At 38.3% G+C, this 22,436-nt stretch overlaps 1 protein-coding gene across 3 annotated transcripts in view; it reads right to left on the bottom strand.

The window, feature by feature from the left end:
- Positions 1-22,436, bottom strand: part of CROT (carnitine O-octanoyltransferase) — a 1,004,553-nt gene that overhangs the window by 567,552 nt on the left and 414,565 nt on the right. For all 3 annotated transcript variants that reach the window (XM_044067515.1, XM_044067513.1, XM_044067514.1), the window contains exon 9: positions 17,671-17,772. In XM_044067515.1, the coding sequence (XP_043923450.1) occupies positions 17,671-17,772 (102 nt within the window). The remainder of the gene's footprint in view (positions 1-17,670; positions 17,773-22,436) is intronic.

The following is a 22,436-nucleotide window of genomic DNA, read 5'->3' as shown; positions in this document are numbered from 1 at the left end:
TCAGGAAAGCCACCAGGAACAAATGGTATTCCTGTGGAAGTTTGGAAATTAGGAGGGAAGACAGTGATAAAGATCTAGAAGATTTTGTTTTACAGTATTTTCAAAGATGGGGAAGCACTAACATCTTGGAAGAAAGGTGTAGTGACCATGTTACCTAAATATGGCAAAGACCCTTAGACCTGGTTTCATATAGACCTATTTCAATTTTAAACCATGATTATAACTTGTTTATGTCTATATTAGATAAAATAAGTCCTTTTAGTTTTGTATACAGGTCAGGCATACTTTTATCAAACTGAGGAAAGTTGTGGACAATAATTAATAAAGAATTGAAGGAATTTATCTGTGAGAGAAAGAGATAAGTGCTAAATGAGATAAGTTGATCCTTCCAAACAGAACAAAGTACTTTAGATTTACCTGACTTGAAGGTATATTTTAGAGCTACACAGTTAAGGTTCATATATATATATATATATATATATATATATATATATATATATAGATATATGGTCCTCTTCAGATGGCAGACCTTTTAAAAGCTCGACTTTCATATGGCAGAGATGATACGATTGAACTTTTAAAACTTTGAACGGTTTGAATGGAGATCTCCATAGAGCACGGAACGGGTAGATTTCCTTTTACCGCAATGCAGTGCGATCTCGGAGTTGGTATATTTATTTAGCGGGGGTTGTGGGGGGTTTGCCCCTCTGCTATCGATGTTTATTTATTTATTTTTTTCACATAATCGAACATTCAAATGCTCGACCATATTGTCTCAGCCATATGAAAGTCGAACATTTGGGTGTTCGATTATGTGAAGATCCATACAGACACACATACATATTTATATATATATATATATATATATATATATATATATATATATATATATATATATATATATACACACATACATACATGCATATATAAAAAAACACAAGAAGAATGTTATAATTCAAAGTGGAATGGATGATAATTAAGCAAGAGAGACGTTCAAGAAACAGAGAGAGAGAGAGGGGGGGGTATTTTGAATGCAGATCCTTAAGAATAATAAGAACCATACAGAACATTGCATATTCATAAAGTGGCAGAAAGTATTCTAAGAACTAAGCAAATACTAGAAGGGAGAAAGGGGATTTTGCCAGTAAGGATAACTGCAAGTAGGGGTACAGGAAACAGGTAAGAAGGAGCTGAAATTTAATGCAGAAACCTGGCAAAGGAACCAACATATTGGGAGCAGGAAAGGTAAGAGCGTGGGATAAGGCCAAGAAGCTATTTGGCTTACAGGCAACAGGCTGCCATCCCTACTGGAGCCTGATCTCAGAATACAGGCAAAGAGAAAGGTGCAGGGAATTTTTAAGTGAAAGACCTGCTCTGGTAGAGTTATTAGTTGAATCTAGAACAGAAGCAGCTGTTAAAATGGGATAACTAGACGGGCATATAAAATACTGCATGATAACTATAAGAATTAATCACAGGATGTTAGAAAAGATTAGTAACAGAGACTGGAAAACAATGGGAGACATATGTACAGCTCCAAATATGTAACTAAGTCCAGAAGGTTTAGGGTCTTTGCTTGGAAGTGGTTGCATAAGTATTTTTATACTCCAAGCAGACCAGAAATAATTTTTTCTCAGGCAGTTGGCAAATTTTGGTGGTGTAAGCATATGTTTTGGGAGTGTAATGAATTGGCAAAATTTAAAACTCCCTACAGAGAACTCTGTCAGAAATACTGGGTAAGCAAACAAATGTAACTAAAGAAATGATTATCTGAGCTGGGATACAGGACATGAATTGCCTAGATATAGTAACGCCTTCTTAAGTTTAATGCTGGTGGCTGCCAAAAAAGCAAGTACTAGAAAAAGGAAATAAACATTTCAATCAACAGTACTTGAAGTAGTAAATATTTTAACAAGAGATAAAAGAACTGAAAATGGGATCCTTAGAAAAGGGTAGGAGCAAATTGCAGAGGAAACATGGAAATACATATAGAAAAAATGTTTTGTGGAGGAATGAGATTTCAGAGAAGGCAAGAATTAAACAATTTATGTAATGTTGGACTGATTACATTGCATAGAAAAATATATGTGATATATAATGTCAGTAAATGTGAACTTGTTAATATGTTTTCTTTACTTTTATATAAATGTAAGTTTCCTTACGACACGTGATAATTCAATAAAAATGTTTAAAAAATAAATAAATAATACAGTACAGACAGAGAATTAATTTCTTCAACTCGGTGCCTATACTCAGCTCAATCACGTGGCCTGGGCCAACTGGACAATTTATAACACGAAAGAAAAAGACCAGCACCTTAAACCAGAGTCTGGCAAGGGGAATTCAACATACAAATGAAGAGAATGGAACTGAGAAGGAAAACCCTAAAAATGTCCAGTTAACTACATTAAGGTCATATTCACATTATCAAAGGTATTTTTCAAATCCTGAGATGCCACAATTGCTTCAAAATGTCCCCAGTATTCAAATATTTAAAAAATAATACTAAGATATCACTTCCCTACCACTGCTTCCCACAATAGTGGTATTCACTAAAGAGCTTCTTAAAACATTCTGACATGCTTCATTACTTTAATGAAATTTTGAAGTCTATAGCGAGGAATGCTCAATTTTTACATTTTTTTGTGTCCATTTTCTTTTTATACATAAAAGGCATACAAACAAAAGCAAACACTATCTGTTCAGGTTTATAGCATCACTCCTTTCCCCAAAATAATTCAGTTGGAGACCACTGACAACCCCTTATTAATTACAGAACAGATTTATAAAAAGCTAAGGCTCTGGAGCACTAAATGAGGAAGATGATCATATACATATTGTATCTTTGATTGGGTTATCCTCATGTACCCCTTCCAGCAATCTCATATTGTTGCAGAAAGTATTAAACCATTTGGATACAGATGTACATCTGCTAAAATTTCAACTGAGAATATATTTCATGTGGACCCTGAGAAATGCTGCTTGATCAGAGGCCACTATGTCTTCCAAAAGTGAGAATTCTCACACCAATTCATATCATGAAACTTACCCCATTATTTAAAAGGGATAAATATGCTCATTTAAGGGACTAGTATGCTCACGTGCTACTCTTCTGATATAAAAAAATAGCCAAAACATGCAATCCTGGTCCATGCCAGGTACTTCCCTCTGGAGGATATGTTTTTTTCCTGTGTATCACTCTCCGATAACAACTCCGTTACCTTGTAAAAACTACAGAATTAGTGATTTACTGTAAAACACGTGGAAACAGAAGTGAAACAACCTCTATATATAACTTATAAACATATTTTACACCTAAACCATCTTCACATCATTCCAGTAACTTGAGTTACAGTATCAAGAATATTCCAAATTTTAAAGAAAGAACCTTAGCAAAAGCACCCTGCATCTGAAACGCAGTTTCACAAAAGCTATAATCTACACAGGTTTACAGAAGTGGCTTAGCATAATTACTGCCCTCTGTCTCACCAATTAATAAACACATCTTGGATATCAGACATTTGATTTACCTGCCTGCAAAACCCTAATATCTCCCCAACTTTCCCTGGCTGGGCTACATCCCAAATATCACACAGTCTTTTAACAAAATTACTGGGGAAAGGACAACAAAGTAAGGATAAAGATGCCCAGACAATGAATTTTGCTCCTTCTGGGACTAGTATTAGTATATCCTAAATGAAAAACTACCTGGTGAACAGGGAAACCTTTTTTTAAAGCAATATAACAGTCGGCCAGTGTATACATCTGAGTGCAGTGACTACCCAAATGTGTACACTGTGTGACAGTCTACACACTCAGATGTTCATATCTTAAACACCTAGGGAATATATAAAATAACACTGACACTAGTTCACTTCATTATACTTTCATCATGTACATTACTGGGATCCCACCTGTGTCCCTGCTGGACAGGGGAAACAGGTGCTGACTTTGTGAGAACATGGGTGAAATTCTTGACTAGGCTTATAAGGGCCTCCGGGTTAATAGCCTAGTATCATCCTATGAACCTATGAGGGTGATACCCAGTAACTGAGATTTTTGCAATGTACAGTCTCATACATTCAGGGTTACTGTTAGGGATAACAGAGAGTCTTTTAGATAAAAGCTTGGTAGGTTTTTAAATATAGTACAACGTTTAAATATGAACAATGAACTTTTTGCAAAATATTTATACATCTTATTTCTTTACACATTTATAAATATAAAAAAAATTCAGATTGTGTTATACAAATGTTTTGTACTTCATACTACTGTCCACCTGTGTCCCAAGGTCTCTTTTCACACTTTCGGTGTTAAGTAGACTACCGCCTATGTGGTAGTTCATGGGTATAGAATTTTTACCAAAGGGGATGACAATGCATTTTTTGGCATTGAGCTTGAGACCATGTCTTTGACACCAGGCATCTGTCTCAGTGAGGCCCTTTTGTAGGATGTCCACATCGTTAGGAGTTTCAATTATGGCTCCTAGTTTGCAGTCATCTGCGAATTTAGTTAGCCAAAGACCTTCTGTGTTAGCCTGTACATCAGAGAAGTAGATTCCAAACAGGAGAGGACCCAGGACTGAACCCTGTGGTACTCCACTTGTCACTGGTCTGAAGTCTGATTTGGAGTCTGCTACTTCCACAGTGTGGGTTCTTGCAGTAAGCCAGTTGGCAACCCATCTTGTGACATAGGGATTTATACCTAGTTTAGTGAGTTTATCTGTAATTCCAGAGTGGGGGATGGTGTTGAATGCCTTGTTGAGATCTAGATAGGCTGTGTGAACCACCTTGCCCTCATCTGTGGCTTTGGTGACTACTTCAAAGAAGTCTATCAGGTTTAGGAGACATGATATGCCTTTTACAAACCCAAACTGTGTGGGGTCCAGGGTTTGGAGATCTCCAATGTCTTTGTTTATGAGATCCATGATGATACGTTCCATGGCCTTGCAGACAAGGCACACACACACACACACACACACACACACACACACACACACACACACACACACACACACACACACACACACACACACACACACACACACACACACACACACACACACACACACACACACCTCTCTTACCTGATAATCTGTTTGCGATTGCCTTCCATGCACTACATCTTCAGATTTCCTGCTCGTAGTGATAATCCATTTGTAATTATCTTCCTGCACATTTCCTGCTCGCAGCCAGCCGGACATGACGCGAGCTCACTTCCGACTGGCTGGTATCCTCCTTAAAGGAGCCAACACTGTTTTAAAAAAGAAAAAAATATGTACGTACGTTTTTTTTATTTTTTAAAAAAGCTACTCCCTCTTCTAAAGAAGTTGTGCTGAAATCAGTACAGTGCGTATGCCTCCCGATGTCTCTGTTTAGGAGCAATGTTTTATATTGTTTGCAGTGCTGTTGTAATAGCCACAAAGGCAGTACTAAGGTGCTACTGGCTGTTCTTATTTTATCATATGCAGTTATATTAGTAGATTTATAGGTTCAGAGGTATATAGTAGGCTAATGACCACTAGGATGTTTATAATCCAAGCTGTGCAATCCAATCCAAATGTGTCCCTTTGTATCATGGACATTTATTAGGAGGGGCATGTTAGGAAATTTCTAGAGGTTATTTTGGGGTAAGACTGGACATTACTATCTGCCTCTGTCTACCAGAGATATGTGGGCCAGACCCCGGGTGAAGTTTCCAATTTCCCATCCAATGGTCAAGGTTACATTTAAATAGGTTTAGGGATGGACTCTGCTTCACATGGATGGGCAGCCTATTCCAGAGCATAGCGATATTCCAAGATGCATAACTGTCTCTTCAATGTCTTATTTATGTCACCAGCAAGATTTGAATCCTTGGATCTAGTGGTTCTGATGTTCATTTGGTGATTGTGCCAAAGGTCCGTTAGAGCTGGATATGAGGATGCCTTGTATGTCAGACAAAGATCACCTCTCGGTAACCTGTAGGAAACAGAGTATACAGACAGGGCTTTAAGGCAATCCGTATAGGACAATGTGTTATACCCTGCATTCGTCTGGTATTAAGTTCTGTTTTTATTAATTCCCATTTCAACTGGTGTACAATAATAGCTGTTTGATAAAAAATTCTAATTTTGTGTTTGAATTAGGGTAAATGACACTACTACTCCCAAGAATCTAGACCATAACTTCTGTCATCATCATTATCATCTTTCGGCTTTTCCCATTAGGGGTCGCCACAGCGGATCATCTCTTTCCATTTCTTCCTATCCTCTGCATCTTGCTCTGTCACACCAACCACCTGCATGTCCTCTCTCACCACGTCCATAAACCTTATCTTAGGCCTTTCTCTTTTCCTCTTACCTGGCAGCTCCATCCTAGCATCTTTTTCCCAATATACCCATCATCCCTCCTCAGCACATGTCCAAACCAACGCAATCTCGTCTCTCTTGCTTTGTCTCCAAACTGTCCAACATGAGCTGACCCTCTAATATACTGATTCCTAATCCTATCCATCCTATTCACACCGAGTGCAAATCTTAACATCTTTAACTCTGCCACATCCAGCTCTGACTCCTGCCTTTTTGTCACTGCCACTGTCTCGAACCCATATAACATAGCTGGTCTCACTACCCTCTTGTAGACCTTCACTTTCACTCTTACTGGTACCCGTCTGTCACAAATTACTCCCGACACTCTTCTCCACCCATTCCACCCATTCCACCCTTCTGTCCAGATCTTAAATCTTTGTAATCCAGGACCTTCCAACCTGGAGAGAACAAAAAATCAACACATGTACATTTACCATTCTCAAAAATAACCACACTAAGGAGGTACTCAAAACCAAAGAAAAGACACACTATCCCCTAAAAATTACAACCCATGATCTAGCTCGTGTAATGTCACAGTCATAGGCTGATAGGCAAGTATCAGACAAGCAGCCATTGTGAGCCATTTTAAGCCTAGGCAATTTCCCTTTTGGTGCTTGAGTTAACTTGTCCCATTTGGTGTTATACTGGCCTTACCCCACCCCGTGGTTGATAATTATTTATTACCCCTAGTGAGAATAACTGGGATCACACCTCAGATAATCTGAGGGGACCCACATGTGGGATACAGCTTTTAGGAGCTGCCTTTTCCAAATGGTAGTACTTGGGGAGCCCTGGGGTAAATTTTCCGTTACCCATTCATGTATCCAAGCTCTGCTTGAATATGGATAGGGATGACCTTTGTTTTTCATGGATGGAGATTCTGTTCCAGAGCAGTGGTAGCCTCTGTGAAATATAACTGTCTCTCCATACTGTTCTGTTGATGTTCCAGAAGAGGTTTAGATCCCTATAAATAGTATTGTTCATACTATTTGACTAGGTCCATCATTATTGGGTCACAGGATGACTTGCATTCCAGACACAGACAACCTCTTAGTAGTCTGCAGAATACAGAGTATAGTGGGTTTGAATCAGTCCATGTAAGACATATTGTTTAAGCCTTGTATGCTTTAAATAAGGTATCTCTGTGGGCGTGCCAGCTGTTGCCTGTGCCTGGACAGATGCAAAACAAAGGAAGAACTATATTCAATAATTAGCATAATGAGGGCTGATTAAATGTGGAGAATATCTCTAGATCTAGACACAATCCCCTTATTTATAAGCTGTGCAATATATAAGGACTTTAAGACAGTGGAGACATATTGGTCAAATGTTAGGTCACTATTTACATAAGTTTCCAAATCCCAAACAACAAGGTCAACTCTTATGGGCATACTGTCAATGTGGTAGTTCCGGGGGTGGGGTGGGGGGATGACTTCCCGTAGGATACAATAATGCATTTTTTGGTATTTAGCTTTAATCAATGATTTTGGCACGAGTTATTTGTTTAGGACAAACCTTCATGCAAGATGGCTAAGTCATTTGGGGATGCAACGACATTCCTAGCTTGCAGTATTCTGCAAATGTAATCAGCCACAGCACTTTGGTATTGGGTTTTACTTCCACAAAGATGCCAAACAGGAGAGGTCTCACCAGTGAACTCTGGGAGACTCCACTATTGACTGGTCTGCTTGTGGAGGTAGCTTCCACTATTTTGATCTCCTGTATCTAATTTGTGGGCCAGTTGGTAATCCAGTGGCTTTGCATATGAGGCTGGTCAGACTTATGGGTCTGTGGAAGGTCCTCCAAAATGCATGGGAATGACTGTAGCTCTTCTCCATTCACTTGATACAAAACCTGTAATGAGGGTGAGGTTGAACAGTGTTTTTAGGGGATTGGCAAAATCAAGCTTCATGCTATTTAAGATGCATCCATTGATATTGTCAGAACGCACTGATGCAATATTTAAGTAGTCAAGAACTTTAACTTCACAGAAGAGAGTAGGGCATCTTTTTCCACACCTTCTTGGTATCAATAATGTTAAGGGTATAGTGGTTTATCTGATGGTTTGCCCATCTTGTTGTTCACATGGCGCTATCCTATGGATGCCTTCTCCAAACAGATTAGTGCCATAACCATGCCAATCCATGCCTAAAATGTCCACAGCAGATGCGTTCATATTGGAAATGCTATGTTTCAATTTCAGCTTTCTTCTGTAGACTACAGGACTGCATGGGCTTCCTCAATCTCGGAGGTGTCCTATTATCAGCAGATCTATGAATATGCACTTGGGCCACCTCATCTGTTTCTTTAACAGAAGATTTAAAATAAACTACCCCAGCACTGTTTGTGGACTGATGTAAGCCATCGGCATGTGCTTCACCTGACGAATTCCACAGCCAAAAGGAACAAATCACTGAGGTTTGCAACAGGAACTAGTATGTCTACAGTCATCACATTTCTAACAGTGTCTGGGTTGACCATTACTCAATATTATTACTTCATGACCTCCAAGAAAAAATGCATTTAGTAAATGCCAGAGACCATTATCAGACTTTAATACCTTTTTTCTTTCACAATGCCTGATGACTATGCTACTGTAACCACTGTGCCCATTTGCTGCCCATCACCAGTGCAATAGCTAATCACAGCATACCATCATCTAGGCAGCCATGAAGTTTTTTTTTCTGGTCATGGTAATAACTTCTCCCACAACATCTGTTGTGTGCACTCACCACCTGCATCTACCTCAGTGAATGTATGCATTGCCTCATATGTCCCATAAAGCTACCAAGTATACATTTCCTGCCCATATGATACATACCATGCACCTCTCTCCACAGTGTGCTGGCAATGCAGCATGTCAGACTGCCTTACTCCCCACAGGATGGGAAAGAGAGCATCAGCTACTCACTCCCACCTTCTCTCATGGGTTGCTAGTCAATCCCATGTCATCAGGATCACAGTCATGGCTTCATGCCCCAAGTTGCATGGAGCTGATCCAATCTACACCTGGGTTTCTCATGACACTTTCAAACTTTCTAATTCAGACAATCCGTCAGGACCTGGCAAAACCTGAAATCATCTCACTTCTGAACTGAAGAGTTGGGGAATATACTTGTGGTTTAGAAAAAGGAAACCAGAGTCATCATGCTAATAATAAAAAGGGACCAGAAACAGTCTAAACATTCAAATGACTTTAAACTTGTAAACATCTCTACCACATACATGGATAAGCACCTTGCATGTCCTGTGCTGTAAGCCTGATGATGTCAAAAACAGAAGTTTACACAAGCTCTACAACAGCAGTACTCAAAATGCCAACAAGGATATTTGGTGTGGGATGCAGTGATCATCATTAGGCTGGTTCTCAAAAAAATCAGTGATTATCATTAGGCGGAGTTACAATGATCCATGATTTACACCTCTGCAGGACCCATGTTCAAACCTTTCCCCAAGTTTCACTAAGTCACCTTTTGCTGGATCAACCTTCCACAATCTGCTAGTTGATGAAAGCTGACTCAGTCAGTCCTTACATATGGAATTTTATCACAAGAGTTCCAAGTATTTCAATTGTGTCTGCTTAATGTCATTTTTATAAGCATGGCATTTCTTTTTCATCACACAGTTGCTTTCATTTGCATTGTGTTAGATACTAAATGTACTGCACACTGTAAGTATTAAGGGAAGGATATGTTTACATCCTCAGTACCATAGTAGTTAAGTTATCTACGCTGCACGCTGCAACCAAGTATCTGACCTTAAATGTTTAAAGTTTCCCAACATGCTTTGCTCAAAATAGTTACGCATTTCATCCAGCTAAAATGGTATTCAAATATTTCATTCCTTCTCATTTTAAATGTGTAAAAACAAGTTTTGCAAGTAGTTATAAGGTTTTCATCCACTGAATTATTACTACGCAGCAACACTAATGAGCTGTGCATAAATTGTTTTAAAAGCAATGCTTTCTTTAAGGTACCTATAGGCACTGGTTAAAATATAAGTTAATGTATGGTGCTAGATAAAAGTTGACATGCATTGTGAGAGATATAAAAGTATATTTACTTTTTATATATATATTTTAAATATTTTATTATATATTTTAAATATTTATATTTACAGCAGCAACGACTTCAACCACAACTTGTGCAGGAAACCTACAAGAGTAAACTTTTTACTCCACAGCAGCAGCATGCACCCGTACAAGCTCAAAAGAAATGTGATAAAATCACAGGGACTCAGAATCTCCAGAATCACCAAAGACCTTAACGACTTTCTCCACAACATTAAAGACCTGGAAAATGATTTCCTGGCCAGAGGCTACACGGACAGGACTCTACATCAGATTCTGGACCCCATCACGAACAACAGAAAGGAAAAAACATTCATACTTCAACAGAGCCTAGGGACTAAAAACAGGTATGAAAACAAATATAGGCTCAACTTTATTTTACATTTCTCCACGGACTATAAGGACATACAAAAGATCATCCGTGAAAACTGGACCATCATCACTTCAAACAGATCTTTTGGACACATCTTCCTGAAGCACCAGGGTTCACGATGAAAAGAGGACCCAACCTAAAAGACCACCTCGAGAGACCCCCACCAAGACAACTCGACAGATACGGCACCTATCCGTGTAGTGACTTATCCCCCTGCTTCTACTGTAAATACATGGCAGGCACGGACCACTTCTACTGCCCCAACAACAAAAAAACAATAACCACAAGAGCATTCGGAGGCTGCAACACAGAAGGTGTGGTCTACAGAGCAAACTGCTGCAAATGTCAAGCATTCTACGTGGGCAAGACCATCAATGCCCTCAAAACCAGGATTGCCAAACACCTATACGACATCAGGCACACGATACCGTCAAATAAACTAGGAACACACGCAACAAAAAAAAACATTTAAATTTAAGTTTTAGTACAGTTTTTTTTCAAACACAGGTAGAATCGTGACAAAGCAAAAGGCTCCAATGCATTGCTAGAGGTTAGGAATGGCACATATGAACAAGTAGCTGGTTAATAAAAAGGAACTAAATAAGAGGAATGAGATGCTTCCAACCAGGTCCGTCTTCACCTTGTAGGCCTACTAAGGCCACACCCCCAACTAGTCACTTCTCATTGGACATCTCTCAACCACGCCCCCTCCACAGGAGCATAAAAGCAGCACAGCAACAGCTCTCAGGTCATTCTGACCAGCGCTTGGGGAGCGCACAAATAGTCCTTTTTAGGACTCACACATAGCAAAAGAACCGAAGATCTGTTCAACAAGAAGGACAACGGAGATCGACACCACTGCGGAACACCGAAGGACACAACAGCAGCAGCTCTTCCCAGAGCTCATTGTGTCCATACACAAAACAGCTCTTTTCAGAGCTCACGTGGATCTGCACCTTACACCAAACAGCTCTTCTCAGAGCTCACAGTACACCAAACAGCTCTTCTCAGAGCTCACAGAGATCTGCAAAAGCTCTGGTAAGAGCAACCAGAGACACATTGAAGAATAAAACAAAAAAGTTCTTATTAGAGCTACCACCAACACCTGAACGGGCATTCAAAACACAAATCGGCCCTTCTCAGAGCTCACAGAAATCTATATCAGCCTCGGTAAGACCAGCCGGAGGCACAGACACAGCTTCGGTGAACCAAACAAAACAGTTCTTTTTAGAACTACCGCATCTGCCCGAAAGGGCATTCTAAACACAAAACAGCTCTTCTCAGAGCTCATAGAGATCTGTAACAGCTCTATATAGAGCTCCAGCTGCCCACAGGGCTAAAACAGCTCTTTTTAGAGCTAGCTCCACCACCGACTACACGTATAAATCTGTTCACCGTTTAGGATCAAGAGTGAAAGGCTTTGTAAAATTGGTTATTCCTTCCCTCCGGGCAGGCATCACTCAGGATCGAAAACCCAAGAGGTCCACACCTATTTTTCTGGTTTTAGATATAAAAGTATAGCAATAACTAGGAAGCATGGTATGAACTCAGTCTGCTGCAGGAATAGTTCCCTGGGGGGTTACGGTAGTTAAACCAAGTCAAGGTAAGAGTGTTTCAGTCTGGGAGGAACATAGTTTAAACATGGCACACATGCATGCTGTGACCAGGGTCACTTCAATAAAAAGGACTCAGGCTCTAAAAGCAGGTAGCATACCAAATGGCAAAACACACTTAAGTGTCTGTGCAGACTATGGAGTAGTTAGTCAGTTTGATGACCATTTTTTCATTTTCCATTTTACTTAAATGTAAATTTACATTTTTACATATTAATATCTTGTGCAATTACTATAGCCAGTTGCAAAATTAAGACAAGGAAAAACTGTAGCTTTTACAGCAGGCAAGTTGGGGGTTAGTGTAAGTGCATTAAATCAAAGGAACATTAAAATACAGAGGAGAAGAAAACTGGTGTAAGGTACAACAAAACATACCACAAAGGCATCATGAATTTTAGTCAATAACTGGGATCTGATGTGGTTTACAAACGTTTATTTTGTAACTTTACTTAACATTGTGTAATAAATGACGCATAATATTCATTAAAAACTGTGCGTGTAATGGTATAGAATCTGTGCTTTTACAGACACCAACTAATGAACAATTTCAACAATTTGGTCTATAACAGCAAAAAGACAGCACAAGTTGCTAAAAAAAACATATACTAAATTTATTACATCAATAAATATGGATAATATTTCAAGTAAAGGTTTAAATGATACTATCCTAATCTAGTTAGCCTGTGTTGTATCAACTGTCCTTTCTTTATATTCCTAATATTAATTAGTAATATATGATAAATGCCTAAAATTAAAAGTAACTATAAAGATCAAAACAATGTAAATATCCAAGCAGGGTGTCTGTTGGATAAACAAGCTTTTACATCTTGTTTACAATTTGTTCCAGAAGAATGTAACTGGCACTACTATATTTTAGTGGTACAGGTGTGTATGAAAGATCCAACAGATCTGCATATGTAGCAAATGAAAGTATATCAGGTGAACAGTTCAGGGAAAATATCCCTTTTAACAAAAATCAACAAATAAAAGATCTACTCGCAAAATAAATCCAAACAGCAACTACAGCTGAAGATGACAAATTAGTCTCCAAAAGCATCCACGTTTTCTTAATTTGATTAAGAATAGAAGCATTTGAAATTAGCTGAAGATGATAATGCTGTTACAGGCCAAGTCCATACTAACCTTTTCATACCAAAAGGGCAAAATTTGCTGAAGATGAAAAGCAATGCAACTGACGAAGGTAAAAAGGTTAACTATAGGGCAACCTCTTGACAGTACAATGGAAATTAAAGAACATACTTGTTAAAAATAATATGAGGCATAACAGCAGGAAGCTTGGGATTCTGTCTGAGAAAAAGCAATCCTTACATACTCTTAGTGTGCACAGTGGTCACTGTTTTATGCTAAAAGCAGCAAAATGCAGAATATGCTTTCTCTGCATTAAGGAAAACAAAATATGTTTTCCTGTATTAATTATAACCACAAAATATGTAACGTCAGACTCTTAATGTTAAACATTACAGCTGCTGGGAGACGGACTAGATTTTGAAGCTCTATCATGGACTTGCCTGCTGAGGAAAATGCATATGGATTCCAAGTAGCCAGACAAAGTCCCCACTATCCAGCGTTCCCCTATGTGTCATTTCATGCATAAACTGCTGTGATATGATTTGCTTTACAATCACTGACCCTGACAGTATGTTGTTCTACTGCCCTTGTAGGGACAGCTGCCCTGCTATATGACATTTCACTTAATACTGTACTTTAAAATCTCATAGCAACGTTTATAGCAGAGATTCCCTGAACTTTGAAAACATTACTACAGGGGTTTCCTTTTTCAGAATAACGTTTGCAGAGATTCTTTTGCTTTGTATGCAAACATAGTCAACCACATTGCTTTTTATTATCTCTTAAGGAAACTGCTTTTACTTCTTGCATGTACGTGTCTCAGTTAACTAGCCTGTATGACTATGTTTAAACTAATAAACTCTTTGTATAACAAATGGGAAATCCAACTCCTGAAGAGCTGAGGGGTTCTTCAAAGGTAGGTGAAGATGGAGAATATCTTTAAGGAACTGCTTCATCAGTTGGTGCGGTGATATGAATTAAGACCCACGTTATACAATGTAAGGTATAACCAGCATGACTGTATGAGGAGGCATGGGGCACCTCTCTCTTCCCAGACTGAAAACCACTTCCACTTAACCAAATACATTTACTGAGTGGAAGGGATTCTTGTCAACTTCACTGAACTCTGAAACTCCTACCAGAAAGTCCACACAGAAAAAAGAGGATCTAAAGAAGAAGCAAGGCCCTGGGGTAAGAAAGCTGTCACCTTACAGAGGGGGATAGCCTTGGCTTATACCAGGATAGCTTAACACAGGTTCGGGGATCTAAAAACCTGAAATCATATCCTTCTTTCCACCAAAGGGCAATGAGGACAAGTTTTCATATTTTATCTTTGAATTTTGCCACTAAGCATGGAATCAAGGGAAATGATGGAAAGACATCTATGAATTTATCTCCCTTGCTAAAGGTAAGAGACTACAACCATCATCAAGTTCCCTTTACCGTGTATAATACACCAAGCAGGACAAGGCAAACAGGCTGAGCTCTGGGGTTCCCCAGCACCAAACAATCTTAACTGGAAAGGATTCTTCAGTTTTCAACTCTATTTAAAGAACTAGAGCTGTGTCCCAGGAACATATGCAGAAAATCTACTTCTGGTAAGAATAATATTTAAGTTTATGACTCACTGCCATGTGCTATTTCTGTACAAATGTATGCTGACATGTTTATGTACCACATCACAGACCGATTCTGTGACATAAGTAGGAGAGGCTCTGATCTCAACACCTTCTAAAGCATTCACAGCAAAAACTACAGCTTGAGGCTTTAAAATGTTGCTATGGAGACCCATCTCTCCCAGGGATGTCTACCTCCTTCACTATATGAAGAACTCCATTTGGGCTTTCCACCAAACTACTAAAGTGGAATGTCATCAAAACCTGTGAAGAGATATGCTGCAGGAAGGAAGATCCATAACACGGATAATGATAAGACAAACACCTGTGAAAACATGGCAACTGTGCAGTTACTGAAAAGTCAACATTAAATGCTATACCATCAGCTTCAAAAGCAAATCTGCAACTGCAAAAATCATAATCACCACTGGGCCCAAGAAGCACGGAAGGTCTGAGTCCGGATACTCCACTGCCTATTCATGCAGGCCAAGGCCATGGCTTCCTGAGCCTCTCTGCAAACAAGAACAATTGGCAAGGAACAGCATCCAATTCTGCCCAAATAAAGGCTTAGAAACAACTTAACAGAGGACTCCCCATAGCTTTATGTAGACCTCCCCATGTTCTACAACCATGGGAGCAGCCAAACTCATCTTATTAGAAGACAGCTTTTTATGCCTGTTAATTGATAACTGAACTGAACTGAACCAATGTCCCATTACAACCAAGACCACAGTTAAAGGTATACAATGCATTAATATGGATTCAAAATTAAAGATCTGCATATATAATAAAAGTACAGTAGAAGCATTCACTACAATAAAAATGAATGAATCTCTTCTAAAGATAGGCAAATGCAAAATGATACAATGCTATGGCAAAGGACATAAAAGCATAAGGAACTATCTGGATGTGCACTAGAGGCAAACGGAATCCTCATAACATCAAGCCTATAAATGTGAGAGTTTGGTTTGATATACATATGTCTGAGACTGTGGTATTTCAGAGAATTTCCCTTATGTCAATGTACAGTGAACTTACGAGCTAGTATATGAATGTATATGAACGTAAGAGTTAATATGTAAATGATAATGTCTTGCAACTGTGAGTGTGTGTGTGGGTGAGAACAGACAGGAGGACAGACATCAATGCATCATGAGCGAAGGCATTCCTGGGCTTGTGTTTACCTCAATGCACATTCCCCTCCTTAGGTAAGCTTAAGGCACAGTAAAAATCTCTGCAGTCAGGAGCAAATGACGCAGGTTCCAGATGCCTCAATCTCATTATCCCTCCCAAAGATGGCTTAATGCTATGCCAATTGAGTCTTCAGGCTGGCAGCCCTAGTCCGGATGGGATGGGGTAGGGGAAGGAGAGTCACAGACGGCTTGTAGATGGTCATCCTGGCCAAAGGGGGCAAACATTTTATTATAAGAAATAAAGTAAAATAAATAAATGAAAACATGACCAAATGTATGTATAAAATCTGCTCAATACTCTACTGAATAATGTTGCTACTACCATCAGTCACTGATGTACTGTTCAACACAGTCAAACATAATTGTATGATTTGTGGATATGTGTTTAAAATAAAAAAAAAATTACCTAATGCACCTACCTGGAGAATACCAATGCAAACATGAAACTATTTGAAAGAAAAACAAACACAAATACTGAAAATACACTGCTTTTTATCATGATGCACATAGCAAGCTCAGCTTCAATTATGCAGTCATTTACTAAGACAGGACTGATCAATAGGATTAGAGTACGGAGAGATCCACAATGACTGGTTATTTACTTAATTGCTTTGTTTTATTCCATGCTCTGCTAGCCTACTGATTATCTGAATCATTGAAGTGCTTTGGACTTCATCCAAGCAGACACTAGAGTAGTTTTCTTTAAAACACTAGCTTGTGACTAGTATGCACTCTCCATCAAAACTGGAGTGCTGGGTGTACAAAAGGCACAGCATGTGAATGTCACTGACGTTTACAGATGCCACAGTCCAAAAGCTGCCCTTCCCTTGTAAGCAGGTGCTCAACATCTGGTTTCTACAAAGTATTCTGGACAAGATGCATACCCAAGAGACAAGCCCCCCCCCAACACCACCCCTTACCCTTCATGGAAAGAAAAACAGGCATTGCCCCATCATTCCTTTGTCTCCCAGCTCCTTCAATGCCTGGGCTGCTAATTCAAATTGTCTCTGCTTGGTTGTATCCAGGGTTCCATCCCCTGTGTGCCACGCAATTAATTTGGTTACTTTTGTTTTAGAAAGAAATGTGTTAGTCGCTCATTAGAGTGGAAGCACCTGATGTTTGGTTACCACTGTTGATCTGAACTCTTACAGCCAAAAACATTAACAGCACTACAGTTGAATATTATAACTGGCTTTGCTGGCCTTTTTTTCCACTGTGATTCGCTTAAGCTTTATTTAGTTAATATAACCATTCACATGGTATATAAAGTGTTTCAAAAAAAGTCAGCAGCACAAGAAATATTAATATCTATATAGATCAAATACAGCCGTTAACTACATTACCACACTCGAAGAAAAAATGGCTTACATCACAATTGGAGCCAAATGTTCCATTGGAAAAACAGAGAAGATTGTATGATTTGTCACCCCAGCGTACTGTTGGGTTTCCAGATAATGCCTCCAAGGAAATCTAGAACAAGAAGCAATGGAAAACAAATATGTATGCTACTATGTTACTCAAACGTAATGACCACTATTACATGCACAATGTAAGACAAACTGCTGAAAGACGATGTCTGTAGCCTACAATATGTGACTAATTATATCTTAGCAGTTTTAATACAGTAAGGATTATTTAATTTTGACTAAAATATTCAGATCACAGGGCCATGGCAGTGGTGTCACTACAGGTACGTACAACTTTCTTATCAGGAAGCTTGCATAACAGAAAAAACAAAATGAAATTTGATCAGTATAATTAACCTCGTAGACAGTTATTTATTTCAAAAGTCTTTTTTTTAAGATTTTTTTTTCTCTTCCATTTCATGAAAAGATCTCAGACACAGAAAGCAGAAATGGCAGCCAGCTACTTTATATAAACTTACTCTTCTTTCACATTTTCAACTTCTCAAAGCAGAAAAGAAGAGCGCTGTAACGGAAATATGTGTCACACTCAGCAAGAAGTTACCGGTACAATGTTCAGTGCAGCAAGAAAATGCAGGTAACTAAACATAGGAACATATGGTCTCTAAACAAGTAATCTAGCATATTTTTTGAAAAACAAAAACTGATAAGACTAATTATGCACAGCACTGGCAAATATATATTAAATATAGATATGTGTCGAACTGTGAATTATTTAATTTTGGCTCAGCACAATAAGGCAAATGGTTCAAAGTAAATTCTATGACACAGTAGAGAGTTACACATGCACACGCATACACAAAAATAAAAGCAACTGACTGACTGACACAGTCTTTAACCCATGAACATATTACACCATAGGTCACAGGAAAGACTTGTGATAATACTTCATGCAATAACACTGCTATCATGTCAAACGTAAATAAACTACCCTTCTGATTTCACAGAGGCAGAAAACCAAATACATTCTGAGACCAAAAAGTCCTCTTAGCACATTTTAGAAAATCAGATTTAATAGCACTGCAAGTGCAATCAATAATCATGACGCTGTTGCTGATTCAGAAACAGGGCTCCAAGGAACTGTCATGAATAATAGCTGAAGGAGGTTTAAGCATTTCACTAAGGCAAAAGATGGCTTAATACAGCTCTGCCTCACTAAGTAAGCCATTTCTACTAATATCCATAAGATGCACAGATGAGAAAAATCAGATGTCTTAGCAATTCAAAGTATAGCCTGTTAAACATGTCTGACTGAAAACAGGAATCTGTGAAATTCACTGTACCTGTATACAGCAGCCATACTAACTACATAGGAGCGAGCCTTGTGCAAGTATGATCCAAAGGAAATCTCAGCATGTAACACAAAGGCATACCTGTGGCTGAGAAACGCAGAAGCCTTTTAGAACTAAGAAGTCTCCCTGAAGCTGTCACTAAACACAAACATCACATGTGAGAAAAATAAATCTCCTTACTGAAGTGCCCACCACATCACCTCATACAACATCTGAACATCAACACAAAATTTGGGCATTCAGTCACTGGCTAAAAGCATGGAGAGAAAGATGAGGGATTCAATGCCTGTCAGACTGGACTTGAGCATAACCAGCTGGAATGCTTGAGATCAAATGAATAAAGAAATATATACTGTAATGGGCTTTACCTCACTACCTTAAGAAGAACAAATATTACATGAAATTTTCCAATTCTTTAGTGTCTTTTTTTACACTTCTTCAAATTCAAATAAATAAATAAACAAACAAGATAAAAAAATCAGAAGACAATGTGGCTTTGCTGAATAATCTGATTACAAAATGGATGATTTAAAAGCACTCCCCTTTTTGCAGGATGTTGATATTTGCACTGTTACTGAAATCTACCTCTCAACCACTTCACATTTGGTGGAGAGTTCCAGTTTTAACTTCTAAATCTGCACCAGTTTGGTTGCTTCTTGGACATGAGACAGCTCTAATTTCTTCTCTTTCATTGGTTTAATTGTAGAGCCAATGACAGAGATACGTTCTGGAGCTTGTCACAGTCAAAACACAGCAGTACTAGTCAAACAATCTACAACTAGTGTGGCTTTTATAAATCATACAGCAGAGACCGATTACCTGAATGTCGATTATCCGAAATGTCAATTATCCAAATGCAGTCTTCCAAAGTTATTAAATAGGAAAAATCATAAAGTCTGAATATGTAAATGTCATATGTATTCGCTTGTGTGTGTTGTTTGATCTTGTACTACAATAACATACTATATAATTTTGTACAATAAATTTGTTTTATTTTTCTTGTTAATGTTCATCAAAAACAGTTTTAGAAGCTTTTTTACCCATTTCTTTTAAATGTTTGATTATCCGAAATACCCTGGGTCCCAATTACTTCTGATAATCAATTCTCTACTGTAGTGCCCCACAGTACTGATGATCTTGCTAACCTGTGTTTAGTGTGGATCAGGTAAGTAACTGCAGTGAATATGGTGTGTGAGTACATGTATATGCACATGCATGCATGTGTGGGTATGTGTCTGTCTGTGCACTTAGGCAGACGGCATAGCTCTGCCTCTCAACTGTCCCAGATTTTGCAGAACATCCCTTATTTTCACTCATATTTTCTGTCTATCCTTTGACTTCCTCACAGAAGTTTTCATTTATTGGCAAATCACCGAGGATTACACCTAGTCAATAATGCTTGCCATTACAGTTTCATGCTTCTTACAGTTCAGAATATGTATGTTGATGCAAAACCTGTGGTTCTATCAGCTTTTTTAAGTAAATTAAGCAATATTTAAAACCGGTTACTATTTTGTGGGTCTTTGTCCCCATTATCTTTGTCTTTGTCTGGAATTCTTGAGCAAGGAAGTTTGAGACATTTTGTTGGTTCCTCATACAATGTATGTGTGGTTTTCTGGCAACCTGTTACAGATGCAAGTCATTAAATAATGACAGGCACATGAGTTTCAGACTTCATATTCTTCAGAAAATGTTTGCTAATGTAAAACTTGTTACTGCAGAAACTAAGTGTTTTAAGAGCAATATTTAAAATCTGTCCTTGAGTGTTGTTCTTTGTTTCAGATTCTTAAGCTAAGAAGTTAAGACGGCAGACAGGGGTTGTAATGGGTTCCTCTGCATGGTTCTGACAGAAGCATGCTGAAATAAATTTTGAGGCCATTATTTATGTCTTACTACATTTGTTTGACATCAAATAGATATCTAAGATTTAAAGAATCATACATATGGCTGTGCTGGTCACACTGATGTGTGAGTGCTTGTGCAGAGGGCAAAGCTCTCAAATGTCCCCAGTTTTGCCTCATATTTTGGTCTGATCCTCATAGAAAATGTGGTTTCTGGCAAATTTTTGACTGCAGTCAACAAATACTATCAAACATGTGAGTTTCAGATGCCATATCTTTCCAAAAATGATTACTAATGCAAAATCAGTTATACACTCAACTTTCTAAGTATATCAGAGCAATATTTAAAATCTGTCCCTGATTTTGTGTTTTTGTCTCTGATTCTTAGGCTAAATGGCTGAGAAGGTAGAGAGGTTGCACTGGACTGCACTGTATGATTCTGACCACAGTCAACTGAAATACATTTCTGGGACATTATATATTTCTGTATTCATTTGATTTCAAGTACATATCTAAGGTGTACATAATCCTACAAGTAGTTGTAATTGATGGTTATGCAAGTGTGCGTGATTATACATTGAAAAGCTTTTATAATGTTATGATTAGCACGATCGAAAGGACAATGAAACAATGCAATGTGTTTTTTTTGGTTTTTTTTTTGCAAAAAATGTGTTTATAGGAAATATTTTGGTCATGTAGCAGAAATAGTTTTGGAATGTTGTTTTAACTTGATCCATTTATCATATGGAACTAAAATGAGCAAAATAATTTTTCTTTCCTAGGGAAGGAAAGAATCACATTAAAAATGGCCCAAGTGGGAAAGAAAATTTTAGGCTGTGGGTGGGCTTCAGTAGAAATGCTTGGAGGACTCAGCTTTAGGCTGAGGTGTCTTCTGTGCTTTTATCCATTTACAGCACAAATGTGTGTTTACTGAAAGTTCAACAGCCATGTTGTAGACAAATAAAAATATACAAATATTAATTCTGTAAAATAAACCATAGTTATGACTGGCACATACAGCAAGCTAAGAAACCACACATATTTATGTTTTTAAAGTGGAAAAGCAATGCATTTTTACATCTATGTACATGCACATTCATTAGCACCACAAGGGTTTTAATTTTAAAAGATGGACCAGACAAAAGGGCAAATGTATACATTTTGCCATTACCCCCCAAGCAGTAGAGTAGTACACCCATGCAAATGTTAAGTGCTATGATTTTGGACCACCTGCTATGATTTCTGATGGCTCTTGCTATGATTTTGAAGCCTAACACTTTAAGAGGTAAGAATCAGCGATATAAGCTGTTTCTATCCATAATTGGCGATGGGATACACATATACAAATATACCAGAATTAAAGTACACATGGATATATATATTGTAGCTTTGCAGACTGGCTGATTTTTTGCTGACTTTTTTCAATGTTTTATCAGAAACTCAGTAAACCATACCGCATAACTACTCCAATCTGTCAAAGAGTTCAAACTGTAACTGCTAAATCTAGAGTCTACTCTAATGCTCCAGTTTGATATTAATTGTCTAAGGTATCTTCTCTTCCATTGGCTTGACTATAC

This window comes from Protopterus annectens, chromosome 3.part1, assembly GCF_019279795.1.
Source record: "Protopterus annectens isolate FY-2018-M chromosome 3.part1, PAN1.0, whole genome shotgun sequence".
Lineage (NCBI taxonomy): Eukaryota > Metazoa > Chordata > Ceratodontiformes > Protopteridae > Protopterus > Protopterus annectens.
This window is presented reverse-complemented; position numbering and strand designations above follow the sequence as displayed.